Source organism: Marmota marmota, unplaced genomic scaffold, assembly GCF_001458135.2.
Source record: "Marmota marmota marmota unplaced genomic scaffold, marMar, whole genome shotgun sequence".
Classification (NCBI taxonomy): domain Eukaryota; kingdom Metazoa; phylum Chordata; class Mammalia; order Rodentia; family Sciuridae; genus Marmota; species Marmota marmota.
In genome coordinates this window covers 39,107,367-39,125,523 of record NW_026000093.1, presented here as the reverse complement: position 1 = coordinate 39,125,523, position 18,157 = coordinate 39,107,367, and the positions used below count along the sequence as shown (strand labels likewise).

General features: G+C 38.1%; 1 protein-coding gene across 1 annotated transcript in view; it reads left to right on the top strand.

Annotated features, from left to right (window-relative positions):
- The window catches only part of Runx1t1 (RUNX1 partner transcriptional co-repressor 1), a 139,373-nt gene that overhangs the window by 95,513 nt on the left and 25,703 nt on the right, over window positions 1-18,157 (top strand). Inside the window, 4 exon segments of the mRNA XM_048782783.1 lie at window positions 545-726; window positions 12,154-12,404; window positions 16,726-16,811; window positions 17,346-17,547. Coding sequence (XP_048638740.1) covers window positions 545-726; window positions 12,154-12,404; window positions 16,726-16,811; window positions 17,346-17,547 — 721 coding nt within the window.

Here is an 18,157-nt window from a genome sequence, read left to right as displayed (position 1 = left end):
CATATTCACCCAGGCAGTTACTTAATTGTATGAATCTGATGCTTATGAAAAAAGAATCTTTGTGTTCCAATGTTTTCTAATATATTTTCACTCAAGGCTAGTAATTGATTAAAGACATTTCATGGGATTATCCTGTTTGACCTGTAGAAATCACTAGATCCCAAACTCAATGTGTCAAGGAGATGTTTTTGAGATTAATAAGAGCATGTTTGTATTTCACTACCCTCTTTCTTTCTTAGAGAAAACAAAAGTTACTCATGGACGGAGCTGCAATCTCACATGCTGTAAAATTTATATTGCCCCATAAAGGGCCCTTAAAAATCATTAGCGCACTGCTGGTGTTGTCAATGAGGAAATGGAGGGAGGTGAAGTGACACATAAATCCAGGCCCTGTCCTAGAGTTGGCCCTGACATTGAACTGAGGCATGCATTTGACAACATAGTGTTGCCTGAGCTGCTTCACAGTTTGAGCAGCAGGCGACTAGGTGGACGGGTCGGAAGCAGCCTTGCAGTCCACCTTCTCACTCCTGTCGCACTCTTGCAGGCCAACCTGCCCCTGCTGCAGCGCGAGCTCCTCCACTGCGCAAGGCTGGCCAAACAGAACCCTGCCCAGTACCTCGCCCAGCACGAACAGCTGCTTCTGGATGCCAGCACCACCTCCCCTGTTGACTCCTCAGAGCTGCTTCTCGATGTGAACGAAAACGGGAAGAGGCGAACTCCAGACAGGTGAGAGGGTGGAGGACCCTGGGCCCATCACAGCCTGGTCCTCCTACCTGGGGTACGAGGACATGTTTCTTTGTAGTTTCGCTGCTGGCCTTCATCTCTAGGGGAATAGCAATGATATAAGAATGCGAAGTCTCAGCAGCGTTTTGCAAAGTATATGTGAAACGTGGAGACTCTTAAAATGAAACTGTACTCTACAACTTGATTTGTCATGCACTGGGTTTCTTTTCTCTCTTTTTTTTTTTTTTCTTATTTTTCTGCATTTAATCAGACATGGTGCAACAGCCTATGAGATGTTGACACTGGCCTAGTTATGTTCCAGATTCACAGTAGATTAACATCCTTGGAACTGCCCAGAGACCTCTGTCTGTGACAGACTTAGCTACCCTTAAGTGTGTTAGCTGCTGTGCAAATCAGAATATTATTAAAAGCCACCCATTTATAGTGTAGTCATTACATAATTCTCTGCTAAGCAGTTTTTATGCTACAACCACTGGAATTTATCTCCTCTTGACCTAGGACTTCATGGTTTAATTTTCCTAAAGCAAAAGGTTAAATATTAGTGAAATATTGGAGATCCAGTTCCTCATATGACCTGCCCATGGTACTCCTTTCTTTTTGAAAATTGTATTTTCTTGGTCAGATTTAAGAGGGAATAAGAGCATTTGGTACATTTGCTTTTAAAGGGAATTGCTTAATGTGGGTACCTGTGTGGTATGTCTACACAATGATAAGAACGAAGAAGTGGCTCAGGAATAGATTTACGTGTCTATTCCTGTCCAATCTGAGCCCATTAACCTTGTGGGAAATAAGTGCTGCATGCAGGTATTGATATTTTAGCTCCATGTTTCTAGGATAATGTGATAAAATAATTAGGGAGAAGCTGAATGGCAAACTGAGAAGAGGAAATTTATTTTGGGGGCGAGGAGGGTATAATAAAAAGATTTAGATAGTTAGGATAAACATAAAGATAATCTTTGAAGCAAAATTCAAAGTGGGCATGACCTCAGCTAGAATTCCTAACTACTGAGTAACCGTAAGATGGAATATAAAAACTTTAGTTCATTCATTTTTTTCTATATTCCCAGCCATTTTCCCACTGGCTCTTTTCTAGCAATTTTTATTTGAATGTAACATGGCTTTTGACTTTCCTGGGACAATCCTGATGTAAGCTCTAAGCAGTTAAACCTTGATATCAAAACTTCATATTAAATTCCACAGACACTCAGCATTCTTGTTCTGATCTCTAACTCTCTCTCTCCCCCTCTGCCCTACCCCCCTGTGTGGTGTGTGTGTGTGTGTGGGGGGGGGGTGGATAGACAGCGAGAGCATGCTCATTTAGTCAGGCTGAAGACTCTTAAAAGGAGTCTTCTGTCTTGTTCTCTGGTTATTCACAGACAGTTGCTGTAGTCAGAATTCATATGGTTGATCTTTGGATGGAACATCCCTTTTCAAAAGGAACCCTGAAGTATATGTTATAATAGAAAGATGGCAAATAGGTTTCCTTAGAATTTTCCTTAGAAAGAATAATGAGACTATGTTGCGTAAATACATTTGTATCTCGTGGGAATTTGATCTGAGCCAAGAAAATATGGACCTCTATAGTGTTGGGCTTTTTCTTTATTTTCTTTTTGCATGTATTTCCTGCATCTTGTTTGCATCTGCATTTTCCTCTTCTCTGGCTGTTTATCTGAATATCCAGCTCTACTATATGAAATTTTATAGAGTATGGAGCTGTCTGACAGCAGAGCTTTTTTTTGTTTTACTGAATGTTTTGTTGGTGCATATGGTCTGACATGGATGAGCAGCCACGGTGAGATTTTGGAGTCTATTAAACTGGCTCATTAAAAAGATCAATCTGTTTCTGTAATAACACTGGGAGCCATCAGTCACTAAAAGAGGGAAAAACTGACACCTGAGGAGAAAACACATTTTGGTAATTTGTTCATGACATGTCATGAACAAAAGAGCGCTCTATATTTTGTTTACAACTTTGGGGGTTTAAATTCTGTGACAATTGCTGAGTTAATGTACTAAACAACCATCACGTGTTACAGAGATGGGCTTTGGCAAATTGAACTGCTCATCCTTAAATATTATTGACACAGGTTATATTTTTTTTCTTTTTAAAAACATTATTGTTATTTAAAGAAATTTTATAGCCCAGGGAAGTCTATGGAATCTCTTTTTTCCTTTATTTTTCCTGTATACAAAAGTGAAATGTTCTCTAATTTCTTTAAAATAATAGCTCTGGGGAGAGTTCCTAAGCAATTGTACCAAATTTGTTGGTCTATGATAGAATACTGTGGAACTCAAATTAGAAAAAGACAATTTTCACTTAAAAATCATGCTTTGTTTTTCCTGTCCCAAATATTAGGAAAGAGAATTCTGATTTGTATTTTTCTCACTATGTGAAAGTTATATGAAGTGAACACCTTCACAAATAGAGACTATAAATTAAGGGCACTCCTTTTTTTTTTTTTTTAAATAAGGGAATAAACCCAGGGGCACTTTACCACTGAGCCACATCTCCAACCCTTTTTATTTTTAATTTTGAGACAGGATCTCACTAAGTTGCTTAGGGCCTTACTAAATTGCTTGAGACTGGCCTTAAATTTGTGATCCTCCTGCCTCAGTCTTTTGAGTTTCTGGGTTTACAGGTGGACACCACCATGACCTGCTAAGGGCACTGGTTTTTTAATCCTGCTCTCTCTCTGATGGCTTCTGAAGACAAGAAGCTTTCCTATGGACTGTGGAGGGAAGTGAATAGCTAGTGCTTGATTTCATGGAGACTGAGTGAATAAATACTAAGATTTTAGAGCATTACTAGTTATTCTAATTAACTGCTGTTCATCCTTTCTCACAGCATTGATACAGTGGCTTTTTGTTGTAATTTGCTTTTTGTATTGTGTTCTCACCTGTTCTGCCCCTTTTCTGACTCAGGATTTTTCTTGCTGAAGAAACCAGATGAAATGATCTTTGGTCTTGTATCGGTATCATTATTTTTGTTGTTATGATTTGTTTTCCCCCTACGATCTCAAATGATAGATGTTGTTAATCCCTTTCTTATACATTATCATTTTAATAGGACTACTTTATATCAACTGCAGTTTAACACCTCTAGGCTTTTATTCCAGAGGCCTCATAGTTGGATTAATTTGTATTTCTTCTTCCCCCAATAATTAAACATTTTCTGGAAGGACTTGCTTGTACCTTAGAATTACATGATTTGTCAACTAGGAGGGATCTTATGGATATACCAGGCCAACTCCTCCTGTTTACACTTGAGGAACTGAAGGCCCCAAGAATTTGTCTAGGGTTGCAGAGTTTCTTAGTGGACAAATCAGTGTATGCATATGTGTGTATGTATATTTTTAACATATATTATTATTATTATTGGTACCAGGGATTGAACCTGGGGCTGCTTAGCCACCAAGCCACATCCCCATTCTTTTTTCATATTTTTTTTATGTAGAGACAGGATCTCACTGAATTGCTTAAGGTCTCGCTAAGTTGCTGAGGCTGTCTGTGAATTTGCAATTTTCTTGCCTCAGCCCCCCAAGTTGCTGGGATATAGGCATGTGCCACTGCTCCGGGCAACGTGAGCATATTTACCTAGCTGAAATCTTCTCATTACACAAATGTGGGTTTTTGTGTGTGTGTGTGTGTGTGTGTGTGTGTGTGTGCAGAATTTAAATAAGGAAAACTTAACTAAGAAATGTGGATTTTTTGTCTTACTTTCTCATATTTCTTTAATTGCTCAAGTGGGTAAATGGCATCACATCATATTCTGAGGTTTTATAAATCCTTTTAATGACAGAAGATCCAAAGTGAGCTAGATTGCCTGCCTGAATGAGTAAGTTAGAAAATGCCACAGGTTTGAGGGGCCAAAGACAGTCATTTTGAAACCCTGTTGTTTGAATATCTGAAAATTATCATTGCATTACTCACCAACTGAACAGAGTGGACCATTTCTCCTTTTCTGTAAAATGAACAGGGTGTCAGTGATTATGTTATTTTAAAAAGAACACACCAGTATATTTTATAAGAAATTGTTCAATTGTCTATGCAAGTGACAATGAAATTTGTATGATCTATTGCATTTAATATTCCATGAGGAAAATGTAGGAATTCTATCTTCAGCTTTGTTTTACATTGCATCTTTTATGCATTCCTCAGTTTCAAGAAATACATGATCATCCCAGTAGTCATTATTATTATTTTTTATATTAATCACATCAATTGTGAGATGTCTAGTGAAATAGCATGCAGTTATATTTATATGGTGAGAAAAACAGCATGATTGCAGAGTCTTCCAGGCTCTGCAGTCTCAGCCTTAATTGGCACCTTACTTCTTTCCATACCCCAGGTCTCTCCCTCCTGAATATTCTTCATGTCTTAGCTGTATTCCCACTGATGGTTTCTGTTCTTTCCTGCTTCTCCTATGTCATCATTGGCTTTACATACTGTCTCAGTAGCTATCATGTGAATGAAGGTTCCTAGTCATAAATCCTATAAGAATGGTCACTATTTACCAGGCAATAGATGTGCCAGGCCCTGTATATTTTTTTTTTTACGAACTAATATATAACACTTATTTTCTAACAGTGCTATTGGTGTAGATTCAGGAAGGCTGAATGTCTGAGGTCATGTGTCTTCTAAGAGAAACCCAATTCTAATCCTAGGCTCCCAACTCAAACACCTGTGTTCTGGATATACCAGGCCAACCCAATACCCCAAACCATGATTCTCTGCCACCAGCCTCTGCATGTCCCAGCTAGGAAGCAAAAGGCTTTGACTAACTTATCAAATGCCAACCATGGGTTAGGCCCTGTATATAGACTCTTTCTATAGTCCTCTCAGCACCTCTAACGTAACCCCCATTTTGTAGATAAAAACAGAGGGTCTTAGAGGTAGGCCCACCAAGGTCACACGACCAGCAATTTCATACAACTGCAAAGCCCCGGATCTTTTGAATATACATTGTGGAGTAATCCTTTCTCCCTCTGAGCTCCTAGACCATGTTCGTACTATTCATATGGTACCTTCAGTCTATAGATCCCACACAAATGTATAGAAGCCTTATAGCTCCAGTTAACTCATTTTTATGGTAAAGAATTTGTCTAGTGTTAAATCATAATCTTATGGAGGGTTGGAATGATCATGTCTCATTCATCTTTGTATTCCCACTGAAGCTTAAGCTAGTAGGTTATACATGGTGGGTACCTACAACAAAATAAAGCAAAACACTAAAAATAAAATACCCCCACCACTTAAAAAAACAAATGATTCAAGATAATTTTTTAAAATTTATTTTCTAGTTGTAGTTGGACATAATACCTTTATTTTAATTTATCTTAATGTGGTGCTGAGGATTAAACCCAGGGCCTTGCACGTGCTAGGCAAGTGTTCTACTGCTGAGCCATAACCCCAGTCCTCAAGATAAATTTAATGCAGTTATTTTCAGTAGTACATCAAATGACATCTCCCCCCAAGAGTCTTCATTTACTTATTTGGTTTTAAAAGATGCGTCTCTGAGCTAGACATGGTAGAGTATACCTATAATCCCAGAGACTCTAGAGGCTAAAGCTGCAGGATAGCAAATTTGAGGATTGCCTGGGCAATTTAGCAAGACCTGTCTGAAAATAAAATGGGCTGGAGATGAAGAATTAATGTTTCAGTGGTGGAGCACCTCTGGGTTCAATCCCTAGTGTCTGTCTGTCTGTCTCTCTCTTTCTCAACACACACACACACACACACACACACACACATACATGTAAAAAAGAAAACAGAAAATCTGAAATACAACAATGAAAATAGCCGTTAATGGCCCAGGAACCCAATACCAAGATGGATTCACTGACCAGAAAACACTGGAGGACTCTAATTGAATGTGCAGATGAATTAGAAAAAGAAAGCATAGTTCCAAATAGCAGGAAAAGAAGAAATGGAATATTTCAGCAGTGACAGAGATTAGGAAACACAAGGGGGACAGCCAGTAACAGGCAGTGTAACCATTGAGCAGATGGACAGCATCAGGAGACACGTGATAGAAAAATTCCATCTTCCCACTGTGGGAGGGAAGGCTCAGGTGGATCTGTGAACCTGGTGCATTGTAATCCGTGAAGGTCCAGGCATTGTGTCTGTGTGTCTGGAGTGGCCCACATCCACCTGCCTCTTATTTACTTCTGAAGACATTAACATGCAGCTCAGGAAGTTCTCTCTGAGGTGGTTGTTCAGCAACAGAGAGATTAAAGGCACCTCTCTCCATCTGGCTATCCAGGTAGTGATGGTTCTGTGGCATTCAGCTCTCTGTTCTTAACCGTCTAAATGTCCCCCTTCCTCCAGAGTGATAGCAAAACACAGAAACTACTGCAGGTTGTCATGAAGAATTAGGTTTGATTTTCTTTTTAAGGAGACAGGGGAGTTTGTAATCTATTTTGTTTCAGATACAATATTCAACACCATGAAAAACGAATTATGTGAAATTCTTATTTAAACTCACCTATTTCCTAACAGTTTCTAAAGAGACCTCTTACTAAATTATGTTTTCAAATATGATGACAAGAGTGATTCCCCCCCTCCGTCTAGTCCTTCTGTAGCCTTGACAAACTGTGTGCATTAGAAAAGGAAGGGAAACAGGTTTGCTATTGAGTTATTATTGTCTTTGATCTTTAATAGAACCATTACCTCCTAGAATTTAGATGTAGACTTCTAAAATTTAAGAATAAAGAATAAAGTAAGATTCAGTGTGTGACAGGATGTTAGATCTCATAGGAACTTTAGATCAGTGTCTCACTGCTACTTGTCTTTTGAAGAGCCCTGGGTAGACATGGCTGTCCAAGCAAGCAGCTGGGGTCTAGCAAGCAGCAGTGACTGATCAAGATCAAGGTTTCCTGGAACAAAAGGAGGGGCCTGCCACAGGTCCTTAAGAGATCAGTGATAGGAGTTGGATTTGGAGAAGACTGTAGAATGACTTTCAACTTTCTCCCTGGATGATGGTTTGGAAGGTTCTCTCAGAATGCATGAGAGAGTCAAGGCCAAGTTAAACATGCTCATTTTGAGATGCCCATTGTAACTCAAGTGAGCAGCTAAGGCACATAATATATTTATTTGCAACAGGGCTAAGATTAGCATTTGCTCTTGTTTCCTTTTCTAAAGTTTATTGCGATACCACTTTGCCTCCCCCTAGAAAAGTCTTTATAATTGAATTTTCCCCACATTAAAAAAAAATCTTAATGTAGGGGAAGAAAGAAGATTCTACCTTCTCCTGTCATTAGGAGATTTATCTTCTTCTTCTGCATACTATGTTGACTATTTATGAGATTTTTTTCTTACTTTCCCATTTCCTTGATTGTTATACTATTTTATTATACATGTTACTATGGGAGTATCAGTGCACACTAGCCAATCATGCCTTGTTAAATAATGTGTGTAGAATTTTATAAAAAATGTTCATGTTCTTCTGTAAATGGTCAGTTTGCAGATCCTATTATTGAGGAACTGGGGCCAGGGGAAGCCTCCAGTGGCATAAAGTGTAAGTTAGGCTATCTCTTCAGTTGTCCCCACAGTTATTATTTCCAGTGTGTGCATTGTACCAGGTAGGAAACTGAGATTAAGGAATCTGGGATCATGCAGCAGAGTCCTGAGTGCCCTCTGGGCTCAGGATATCAGACCTTGACAGGGAAGTGCTTGACAGAAGAGCTAAATGTTGAAGTGCTCAGATGATGTTCAGGCATATGTCTCCTGGTACAAAAAAGGAATATCCTTAGGTAAAATTTAAAACCAAACCAAAACTTTGTTCCACGTGTCTATGAGACCTGACAGGTTTCCTTGTAGAGTTTGAGTTATTTCAAGGGCATGCCTATGGGACAAAATTAAAAGTGTTTATTTTTGCCTAGTACACTTTGAAAGGGCAACAAATTAAAATGCAAATATAAAATTTGCCTAGGCAAATAAGGTGTAGATAGCTGAAGATAGCATTTAAGTTGTTTTAGTCACCATTCTGGATGAACATCCTTTGATTTGGGCTAGCCTAAAAGCTAGTCCTGAGTGATTGGAGGAAGCAACAGGGAGGTCTTTTGTAACTTTAGTTCTTTGGGCTACAAAAGTTTCCATGCTTTGCTGTTAAAATGTAACTGCTCTGTAAGTGATGAACCTTATTGTTTCACTAGCTGTCAGGAGTGAGGAGACCCAGTAAAGGACAGCAAGGATATGCAGAAATCAGGGGACAGATGCAGGGCCCAGCCCTGCCTCTCAGGTCATCGCTGCCCTTGCATTAGGGGAAGAAACTCTCCCCATCCCCATATAATCGGGTCATCTAAGTAATAACACCAATGAGGGCTCATGTGAGGTTGAAGGTCTGTAACATATCTAACCATTTGAAAGTTACCAGGATTCTTCTGGTGTTCTATGTTGTTGTTGCTTTCATTGAAAAAAAAAAAAAAAAGGAAATATTGTAGGTTGGGCTGGTTTCAAACAAATGGGTCAAAGATGTTTCATATATAGCAATGCTACAGGGAAGGTGCTTATCTGTAATCTCAGCTACTTGGTAGGCTGAGGCAGGGAGATCACAAATTCAAGGCCAGACCTTGTAAGGGCAACTTAGAAAACCCTAAAAAGGGCTAGGGATATCATTTAGTGGTAGAGCACTTGCCTGGCACGTGCAAAACCCTGGTTCAGTCTCCAGCATCATGGGGAAAAAAGAAATGCTACAGGATCTGCACAATGATATTTTGAGGATATATATATATATATAATTTTCACACAAAAATAAGCTATGAACAATTTATTTGTATGTTGTTTGGTTTGACCAGCGAACCATCAACCCTATGTGTTTTGATCTACAGAACCATGGCATTAAACTGTACAGAATAATTAGAATATTATAATGTAGAAAAATTGAATTATCAAGTTTTATAACTAGAAGGGACCTCAGAAATCATCTACTCTGGTGGTTTTCAAACTTGATTTTAGCAGCAGACTTTTACCTTTAAAAATGAAATCTTAGGGGGAACTCCAATTTTTTTTTTAAAAAGAGAGAATATTTTAATATTTATTTATTTTTTTTTTTAGTTTTCGGCAGACACAACATCTTTGTTTTGTATGTGGTGCTGAGGATCGAACCCAGGCCGCATGCATGCCAGGCGAGCGCTACCACTTGAGCCACATCCCCAGCCCAAGGGGACTCCAATTTTTAACACAGTTAATAACAAGGGGGTTCCTTGAATCCTTTAATTTTGATCAGTTGGGGGAAAAGGTCTTCATTGCCTGCAGAATCCATTAAGCACTTCAGGTGACACAGTTTGAAAACTGTTGATCTAGTCCAACCCTTTCATTTTACAGATGAAAGAGAGGTTAGGTGACTTGTCCAAGGTCACACAGCTAGTCGTGGCAGAGCCAGGACTAGATCTCAGATTTCTTGATTTCCAGTCCAGTGCTCTTTCCATTACACCATACTGCCATAAGGTAGGTGCTGTGTTAGTATTATGTTCATAGCTACTAATAGTCTTCAGTATTTTATAACTGATTTATGCTGGTAATATGCATTGAATGTTAAAGTGTATTATTCAGAAATGCAAAGGATAAAAATACAGATTAAAATCACATAGGTGTACTCTTAGAAGATAAATCAATATCTAGAATGTTTCCTTTCACTTTTAGAAATTATTTTAAAGCAATACATTTAGGTAATGTCTGAGCTATAGTGGATATTTTAGTCTGATACCAATGATCAATATGTATGGAGTCAGTGTGTTTTTGTGCAGACATGCACTTGATGGGAGCAGCATTGAGATGGCTGGCTGCCCTTCCCAGGGGGACCATGGATTGCTGTCATTTCCAGTAGAGGCCAGTCTCCTGTCTTTAGCTGGTGCTCCTCCTTTAGCTTGTAGTAGTCATGAGCTCATTCCACATTCAACTCTGCAGACTTTCCTTCAGTTCTTTGTGTTCTTACACCTTCTGTCTCTGTCCCTTTTGTTCTTCTCAGTCTGGTTATCTAAGTTGTCACTGGGACTCTACCCTAAAAGAACATAAGGTTTAGTCATTGTAGAGCCCTGTTGCCCCTGATAATATCCATTGTTGATCTAGTTTCTACTTAGATGTTCCTCTCTGGTATTATCAGACTCTTACTAGGTTCCAGGAAAGTAGAAAAAGTGTATTAAGTCCTCTATAACTATTGTTTTACCAACTTAAAAAACTAAGAGACACATGGAAATCTGCAGCTTTACCACTGTGAATGGGTAAGAATTCTTAGGAGATTTCTCTGGGAACATAGATACTGCCACTGGTCTAAGAATAAATTGCTGGTTCCTGAGGAGAGCCAGCTGCTGTGGGAAGCCTTGGCTCAGGTGTTGTGATTCTGTCAGAGTTGGATGCAACTTGTTTCTATCTTATCAAATATATTGAGTAAGTCTCTAAGCAATAGAGATTCCTTAGAAAATATTTTTTTAGCCCTACTTTTGTTTGAGAATCAAACAGCAGTGATTAGTTATCAGACCTCATTTTTGAAATTTATTTCTTCTGAAAGTCAAGTTCAAAGTTCTGTGGGTCACATGATGAAGCCTGTTGTTCTAAGACCTGATGACCTCAGACAGGACACACAGACTCTCTGGGCATGTGTTTCCTCCACTTAAAGGGGGAGCAATTTAGTTCTTCCTCCTAGTCGCAGCTAGCTCTGTTGACTGATCATGCTAGTGACACAAAATAATGTTGGTATTCCAGATGTTACATTGCTCATCGTGTTATCTCACTTGGATCCTCATTTTCCAATAGACTTGGTGATGATGTGAAAGTTCTGTGTCTTTGCAGTCCAGTTCTGTAGCCAATGGCCACAGCAGACTATTGAGTACCTGAAAAGTGGCTACTGCCACTGAAGAATTGAATTTTAAGCTTTATATAATTTAAAAATTAGGTAACATTTGAATTTAAAGGGTCATATGTGGCTACTGTATTGGACAACCCAGCTCTCAGGTGTTCTCTGACATGAAAATCAGATGCTGGGTGGAACAGATGTGCTGCATTCTTCCAGAGAGTGATGATTTATATCCTGCTGAATTGTCACTGGCTACACTCTGTCTTAGGGTAGCTTGTTAGAAGTCAATCACTTTTTTTTTTTTTTTTGCATTAAAATGCAGAAAAAGGAGATTGGGTTTCCTCTTATTTGTGACTTAGCCACATGAGCTTCAGCTGGAAAAATGTTTGTTAATTTGATGACAAGTGACGCATTTTCTCCTATGCTCAATCTCATATCATTTGGGCCTCAACGTGGGTTTCAGAGCATTCCTGTAAGTTTCCTGGGAAGCTGCTGAATTTTGAAAGCTTCTGGCCAGTAAAGGAATATTCTGTTGATACAAGCTTGATACGAGCATCTGAATTATGCTGGTTTCTGAGTATATAATGAAACAAAACTCTCTTTCTTCTGCCCCCCAGAACCAAAGAAAATGGCTTTGACAGAGAGCCTTTGCACTCAGAACATCCAAGCAAGCGACCATGCACTATTAGCCCAGGCCAGCGGTACAGTCCAAATAACGGCTTATCCTACCAGCCAAATGGCCTGCCTCACCCCACCCCACCTCCACCTCAGCATTACCGTTTGGATGATATGGCCATTGCCCACCACTACAGGGACTCCTATCGACACCCCAGCCACAGGGACCTCAGGGACAGAAACAGACCTATGGGTAAGACTCAAAGATCTATTCACTTTTTTGGCAGTTGGATGCTGTAGGTTCTTACATCACTACTTCTCAACTGAGTTTGAGGCTTGAAGTCTTATAGGGGCAAAATTTTGCTTTCTTCATTTTGTCCCCTTTATGAGAAAACTTGGTGTTATTAGTATACTCTTATATGCTTGAAGACAGCAGGTTAATTTTCTTTTTGTTTTTCGAGGAGGGTGTCAAACTTAATAAAATCCTTAATTATGGTAACAAAAGTAAAATGAACTTTTAGCTTGAATCTTGCTTTATGAGAGATTTCATATGTAGTCTCTTTGAGAATCAAACATCAGTGACTCTTTTTAAAAAATATTTTTAAAAATTAGTTTCTTTTGTATATATTTTTTGTTTCAGATAGTCTGAGTTCATTTGGACTTGTACAGTCTCCATGATATTCCATATTTCCAAAATATGATATGGCATACTGTTTATGGCTTAACTTGACAGTGAGGAATGCTTGGTACTTTTCTCTGTTAGAAAATGCCAGTGATTAAAATTAGTATTGTCAATTTTGCATCAAAGAACAGAACACAGAATGAATGAGTTTAGGAAAATTTGTGTCCTACTTGCCTGTGTCCATTACTCTTTATAAAATTATTGGATATAAAGCTTTAGGAGATCTTGCCTTTTATTCAGCAAATGTCTGCTGCAAAAAAATCAGAAGGAAGATGCCTAAGGTAAGTTTTGATAGATGATAGGTGGTTGAGGTGATGGTATCAGGTAGTAAGTACGCTGTTCCTGAGACACCTTCAATGTCTAACCTTCAGAATCTCACTAAGAGCAACAACCATCTCCCTGTTTTTTCCCCATCTCCTGTGACCATACCACCCACCAACAGGACTCCCTTTACTTCATAACTAGTTGCTGGCCAATTTTCCTGACTATGGGAGATTTGGTGGGCAGGATACCAGAAAGAACAAGGGTGAAGTCAAAGTAGAAAATCAGAAAACAGAGCTGAAGATACAGAACTCTGGGAAAAAGTCAGCCAGCTGTCAGCTACTGGAATAATAGTGACAGGATTTTATTTTCATTTTTGTTTTTCACAGGCAGAGATAGCCTGAAATGCAGAAGTTTGTGTTAGGCTTCTACCCAGGTTTTTAGGCTGCTGTAAGGGTAGTATTTTTGCCTTCCTGTCCAGAGTCCTCCAAAGGTCTAGAAAGCAGAATGGGGATGAGATGACTGAGGCTTTGGTTGTGAGATAGTAAATTAGTAATTCTGGTTGCCCACAACAGTAATTTCTATGTTTATTTAGTGTATCAGACAAAAATGGCTAAGCACATAATTTGTGCTTTCTTAATGGCCGATCTGTCTAATGTTCTCACAGGTACTATTTCTGAAGGGCTTTTCAAAAGTGGTTATGCTTTCTCTCAGTCTAGACTGAGACCTCAAAACCAAATGTGATTACAACCCCTTTCTATGCAGAAGCCTTACCATTTATTGATGACTTAAGGCCTGAAAATATGATTGCTCATGTTTAAATAGCAGTGGAATCATCAGGTTACTGTGAGACCAGTTCAGGAGATGATACACTGTTGTAGGTGCCAGAGAATGGTCTACTTCTTAGGCAGCAAATGCTATTTGGTGAATTATTAGTTACAGTGCACTATAAAGTAATCAACAAGGAAGTAATTATGCTTATGTGCAATGATTATGTTTTCATCTAGTAATGTAAAATATCCCTTTATGAATTATATCTGTATCCATTGGTTTTATGTGATTTTCTTCAGACCATGTTTCTTACCTTTTAATTATATTAGCTTATAAAACTAATAGTGCTAATCTCTATAAATATGTGCAGCTACTTAACCATCCCTAAAGTCTGCCAGAGTTTAGTGTGTGTTAATGTAAAATAAAATCTTGATGTATGAGTAACAAATTATGGCATTATATCAGGCTGCTATTTTGAGAATATAAAAATTGTCATAAAGGTGTATTTAGTCTGATATGATTTATAAATGTGTGTTATATGTAGTGACATATACTCAACTGAATCCTTTAATAAAGTAATTTTGTAAGCAGCATTAGTTTGTAAGTAAGCTTTGGGTTTTAGCCTAGTTAGCTAAAAATCTTCTAAAACATAGGAACCAGTTAAGATACAACATTAGTGCCAGGTGGCCCACAAACAGAAAATGTGTTCTTTGATGATTATGACCTATTTTACTCTCGTATATCTCTGTGGTATTATGAACACAAATAAAATTTGTATGGTGTTGAATATTTAAGTATGTGAAGTAAAGAAATTAGTTTTCAGTTGTCTTATTTTTTCCTTACATAGATTTGATTCCAACAAATGACCTTCAGAGTTTGAAAGTACCAGATGAAGCCCTTATTTCTCCTGTAAATACTTGAGCACAACAATGTTTCTAACATTCTTCTGTTTTAAAAGAATGAGATGAAACTTAGACCACTAAGACTCGTAGTAGACACCTGTTAACCACAAACTTTCTATTGCTCATTAATTGTTCTGAGTGTTAGAGCTTGAATCATTATTGATTTAGTCTGCAGAATTTTTGAAAATTTTGAGACCTCTAGAGGTCTTGGTTCTTACTGCCAAACATTTAGATGCCACCATCTTGAAAGTTCCTGTCACATTTATATTTTCATCATCCTCTGGTTATTTTCTGTGATTAATTGTAGGAATAGTGTTTTTTTCCCCAAAACACAGGCAACAAATAAGTCAACAAAAATTACGTATTTGCAAACATTTCAACTTGAAATATTCACACTAAACAGAGCAATAACTATTCTCTCCCATCCCAATATCTTTTCTATTAAGCAAATTAGTAAAACATTTGCAATTTTATGTTTTGCCAATAGGTGGCATTGACAATTTTATTAACTTTTAAAATTTATCTCTGAGTGTGTTCTGTTTGGACAGGAATGATGCATAGTATTTTTATACCTTTTTATTTTTTATTATTTTTTACCTGAGAGAGCTATCATAAATGTTCACTTTCATGGGTTATGGATGAAATTGTATCTTGTAGTTGGCTGAAAGAGTCATGTGAATCATCTTTTTTTTTCGCCTTAAGTCATCGGAAAGAAAAGATTTCTAACCACTTAGATTTCACAAAAAGTGGAATGCAATATCTTTTTATTGTCATTTAATGCTTAAATGACAGGACCTCAGAGAAGGAGCCTCAATGTCTAGAAGCCCAAACCATGCCAGACTTAATTTGCTGTTCAGATTAACAATATGAGGGAGAGTAACCAAAAAGAATTGTTTTGGTCATTCAAAGCAGAAAGCATCACATCGCCCAGTGCCCTTCCTTGATGTAGAGGGTAAAGGGCACTTTCCACAATGAAGGCATGAGAGGAACACCAGGTTTCTAGACATCTCTCATCAGTCTTCTATTCTGACCTTTTATGGAGAAATGTGAAAATGCATGTTCATATTCTAATGACTAACTTACCTAATGGCGCTCATTCATTAATATCAGTGCACTTGGTAAATATTTACATGATACTTTTTCATAGCAGTATAACTGTGGTGCTAAAGAGCATTAATACTCATGGGCTTCAAATTATGATATTCATTTTTTTAATTTGAATGTGATATTTGTTGAAGTATAACTGGCATGCTGATTTTTTGATAAAACATATCTCATTTTTATATCTTATGTTTTTGTAAATTGAATTAGTATATATAGCTTTTATATACAAATATAAAAACACTCTCTTTGTGGCCTAATTTTATCAGCAAGATACATATATTAGGATTGTATTCATCTATAGCTGAAGCATGAAAAAATGGTTTACTGTGTTTTGGGAAATCATATAAAATGAGTTATGATGTCTATTTTTTAATGCAGACCAGTCATATTTTGAAACCACCTAATGTCTACTCATGTTTCTTTCTATTTATTTAGTGCTGGGGAGTAAATCCAGAGTCTGTGTATGCTAACCACACTGTCTACAACCTAACTACATCCCAGCCCCAATTTCTTGTATTTATTAAGAGCTAAGAATATGTTTATATTTTTACTTAGGGAGTCTCATATGAATAAGAAGCTCTAGACTTGTTATCATGTAGCTCTCCCTCCTCATGTGTAAAATAAAGAGTTCTGATGAGATGACCTCTAGAATTCCTTGGAGTTCTAATATTTTTGTCGTTCTTAGGAGGACGCCACTGGGTAATTCTGACTAAGTATAATTCTTGTCTCCAATCAAAATAAAATGTTTTAACATCTTTGGGATTGCCCACATGGTCCTGGCTATGTGCAGGATTGCATACAGATTGGGTACTGAATGCTTTAGGGCAATTAAGCCTTTTTCTCTCTATTTGTAGGGTTGCATGGCACACGTCAAGAAGAAATGATTGATCACAGACTAACAGACAGAGAATGGGCAGAAGAATGGAAACATCTTGACCATGTAAGACATCAGTAAACATTTAGGTTAAAAAATGTTTTGAGAACAACTGAAGTGAGGTCATATGATAAAAGCTTAAAGATGCTTTGAAGGTATTGTGTTTCCTGATCTCCTTGAAAAAAAAGAATGAATGAAAATGTTTGAGTAGAATGCAAGATTTGATTTCCAAATTGATGTGAAAGCCACGTAAGAGAAATATTTAGATCTTGGAAAAAGACCAGCAGGCTACTGTTTTATTTTGAAAGGGTGATTGGCTTACTATTCTGGAAAGGTAGATTTACTAATTATAACACCTTGAAGGTAAATATGACTGTCATGATTCACATTCGCACTTCTTGCTTTTCTTCTCTTTCCCATTGAATATGCTCATCTGTTGGGTTGGAATTTCAGATCTGACCATTAGAAATACTAAACTGAAATCCTGCAGGAATGCAATTTCATCTTTTATTATCCTGAAATATTGATTTTCTTACCCACCAAATTCTTTAACCTGTGGTGATTTGTATGTTCACCTCTTTCTCCCTGTTTCTTGCGCAGCTGTTAAACTGCATAATGGACATGGTAGAAAAAACAAGGCGGTCACTCACTGTACTAAGGCGATGTCAGGAAGCGGACCGGGAAGAATTGAATTACTGGATCCGGCGGTACAGTGATGCTGAGGACTTGAAAAAAGGCGGCAGCAGTAGCAGCAGCCACTCCAGGCAGCAGAGTCCTGTCAACCCTGACCCAGTGGCATTAGGTATCTTTACTTCAGATGAGAATTTTGTGTTTTGGTGGGATGTGGGTGGGGGGAAGGTACCAGGGTTTGACACAGGGCACTTGACCACTGAGGCACATCTCCAGCTCTATTTCATATTTTATTTAGAGACAGGATCTCACTGAGTTGCTTAGCGCCTTGCTTTTGATGAAGCTGGCTTTGAACTCAGGATCCTCCTTGTCTCAGCCTCCCAAGCCCCTGGGATTATAGGTGTGTGTTACCATGCCTGGCCAGATGAGAATCTTGAATAGATATTTCTTATGCTATTACCCACTGGCTGTTTTTAACATTTTTTCAAAAATAAGAGATACTCTGAGTTTATGACAGAATTGCAAAACTGAACCAGAATTTTATTGCACTATTAAAATTTATGCTCCTTCATAATATAGCTATTTGGACCCTGCCTCAAAACCTGCAGAAACCCCATCTCACAGAGTGGGCCCGTGGCTTCTACTCCTCTAACAAGGCCTCTTGGGACTTCTTCTACTGCACAGCAGTGTTTGACAGCACTGCACACAGGGATGTGTGTTTTCTAATTTTTAATTCAAGATACAGTCTCTAAGACAGTCTTGTTTTGTGGTTGTATCTTGCA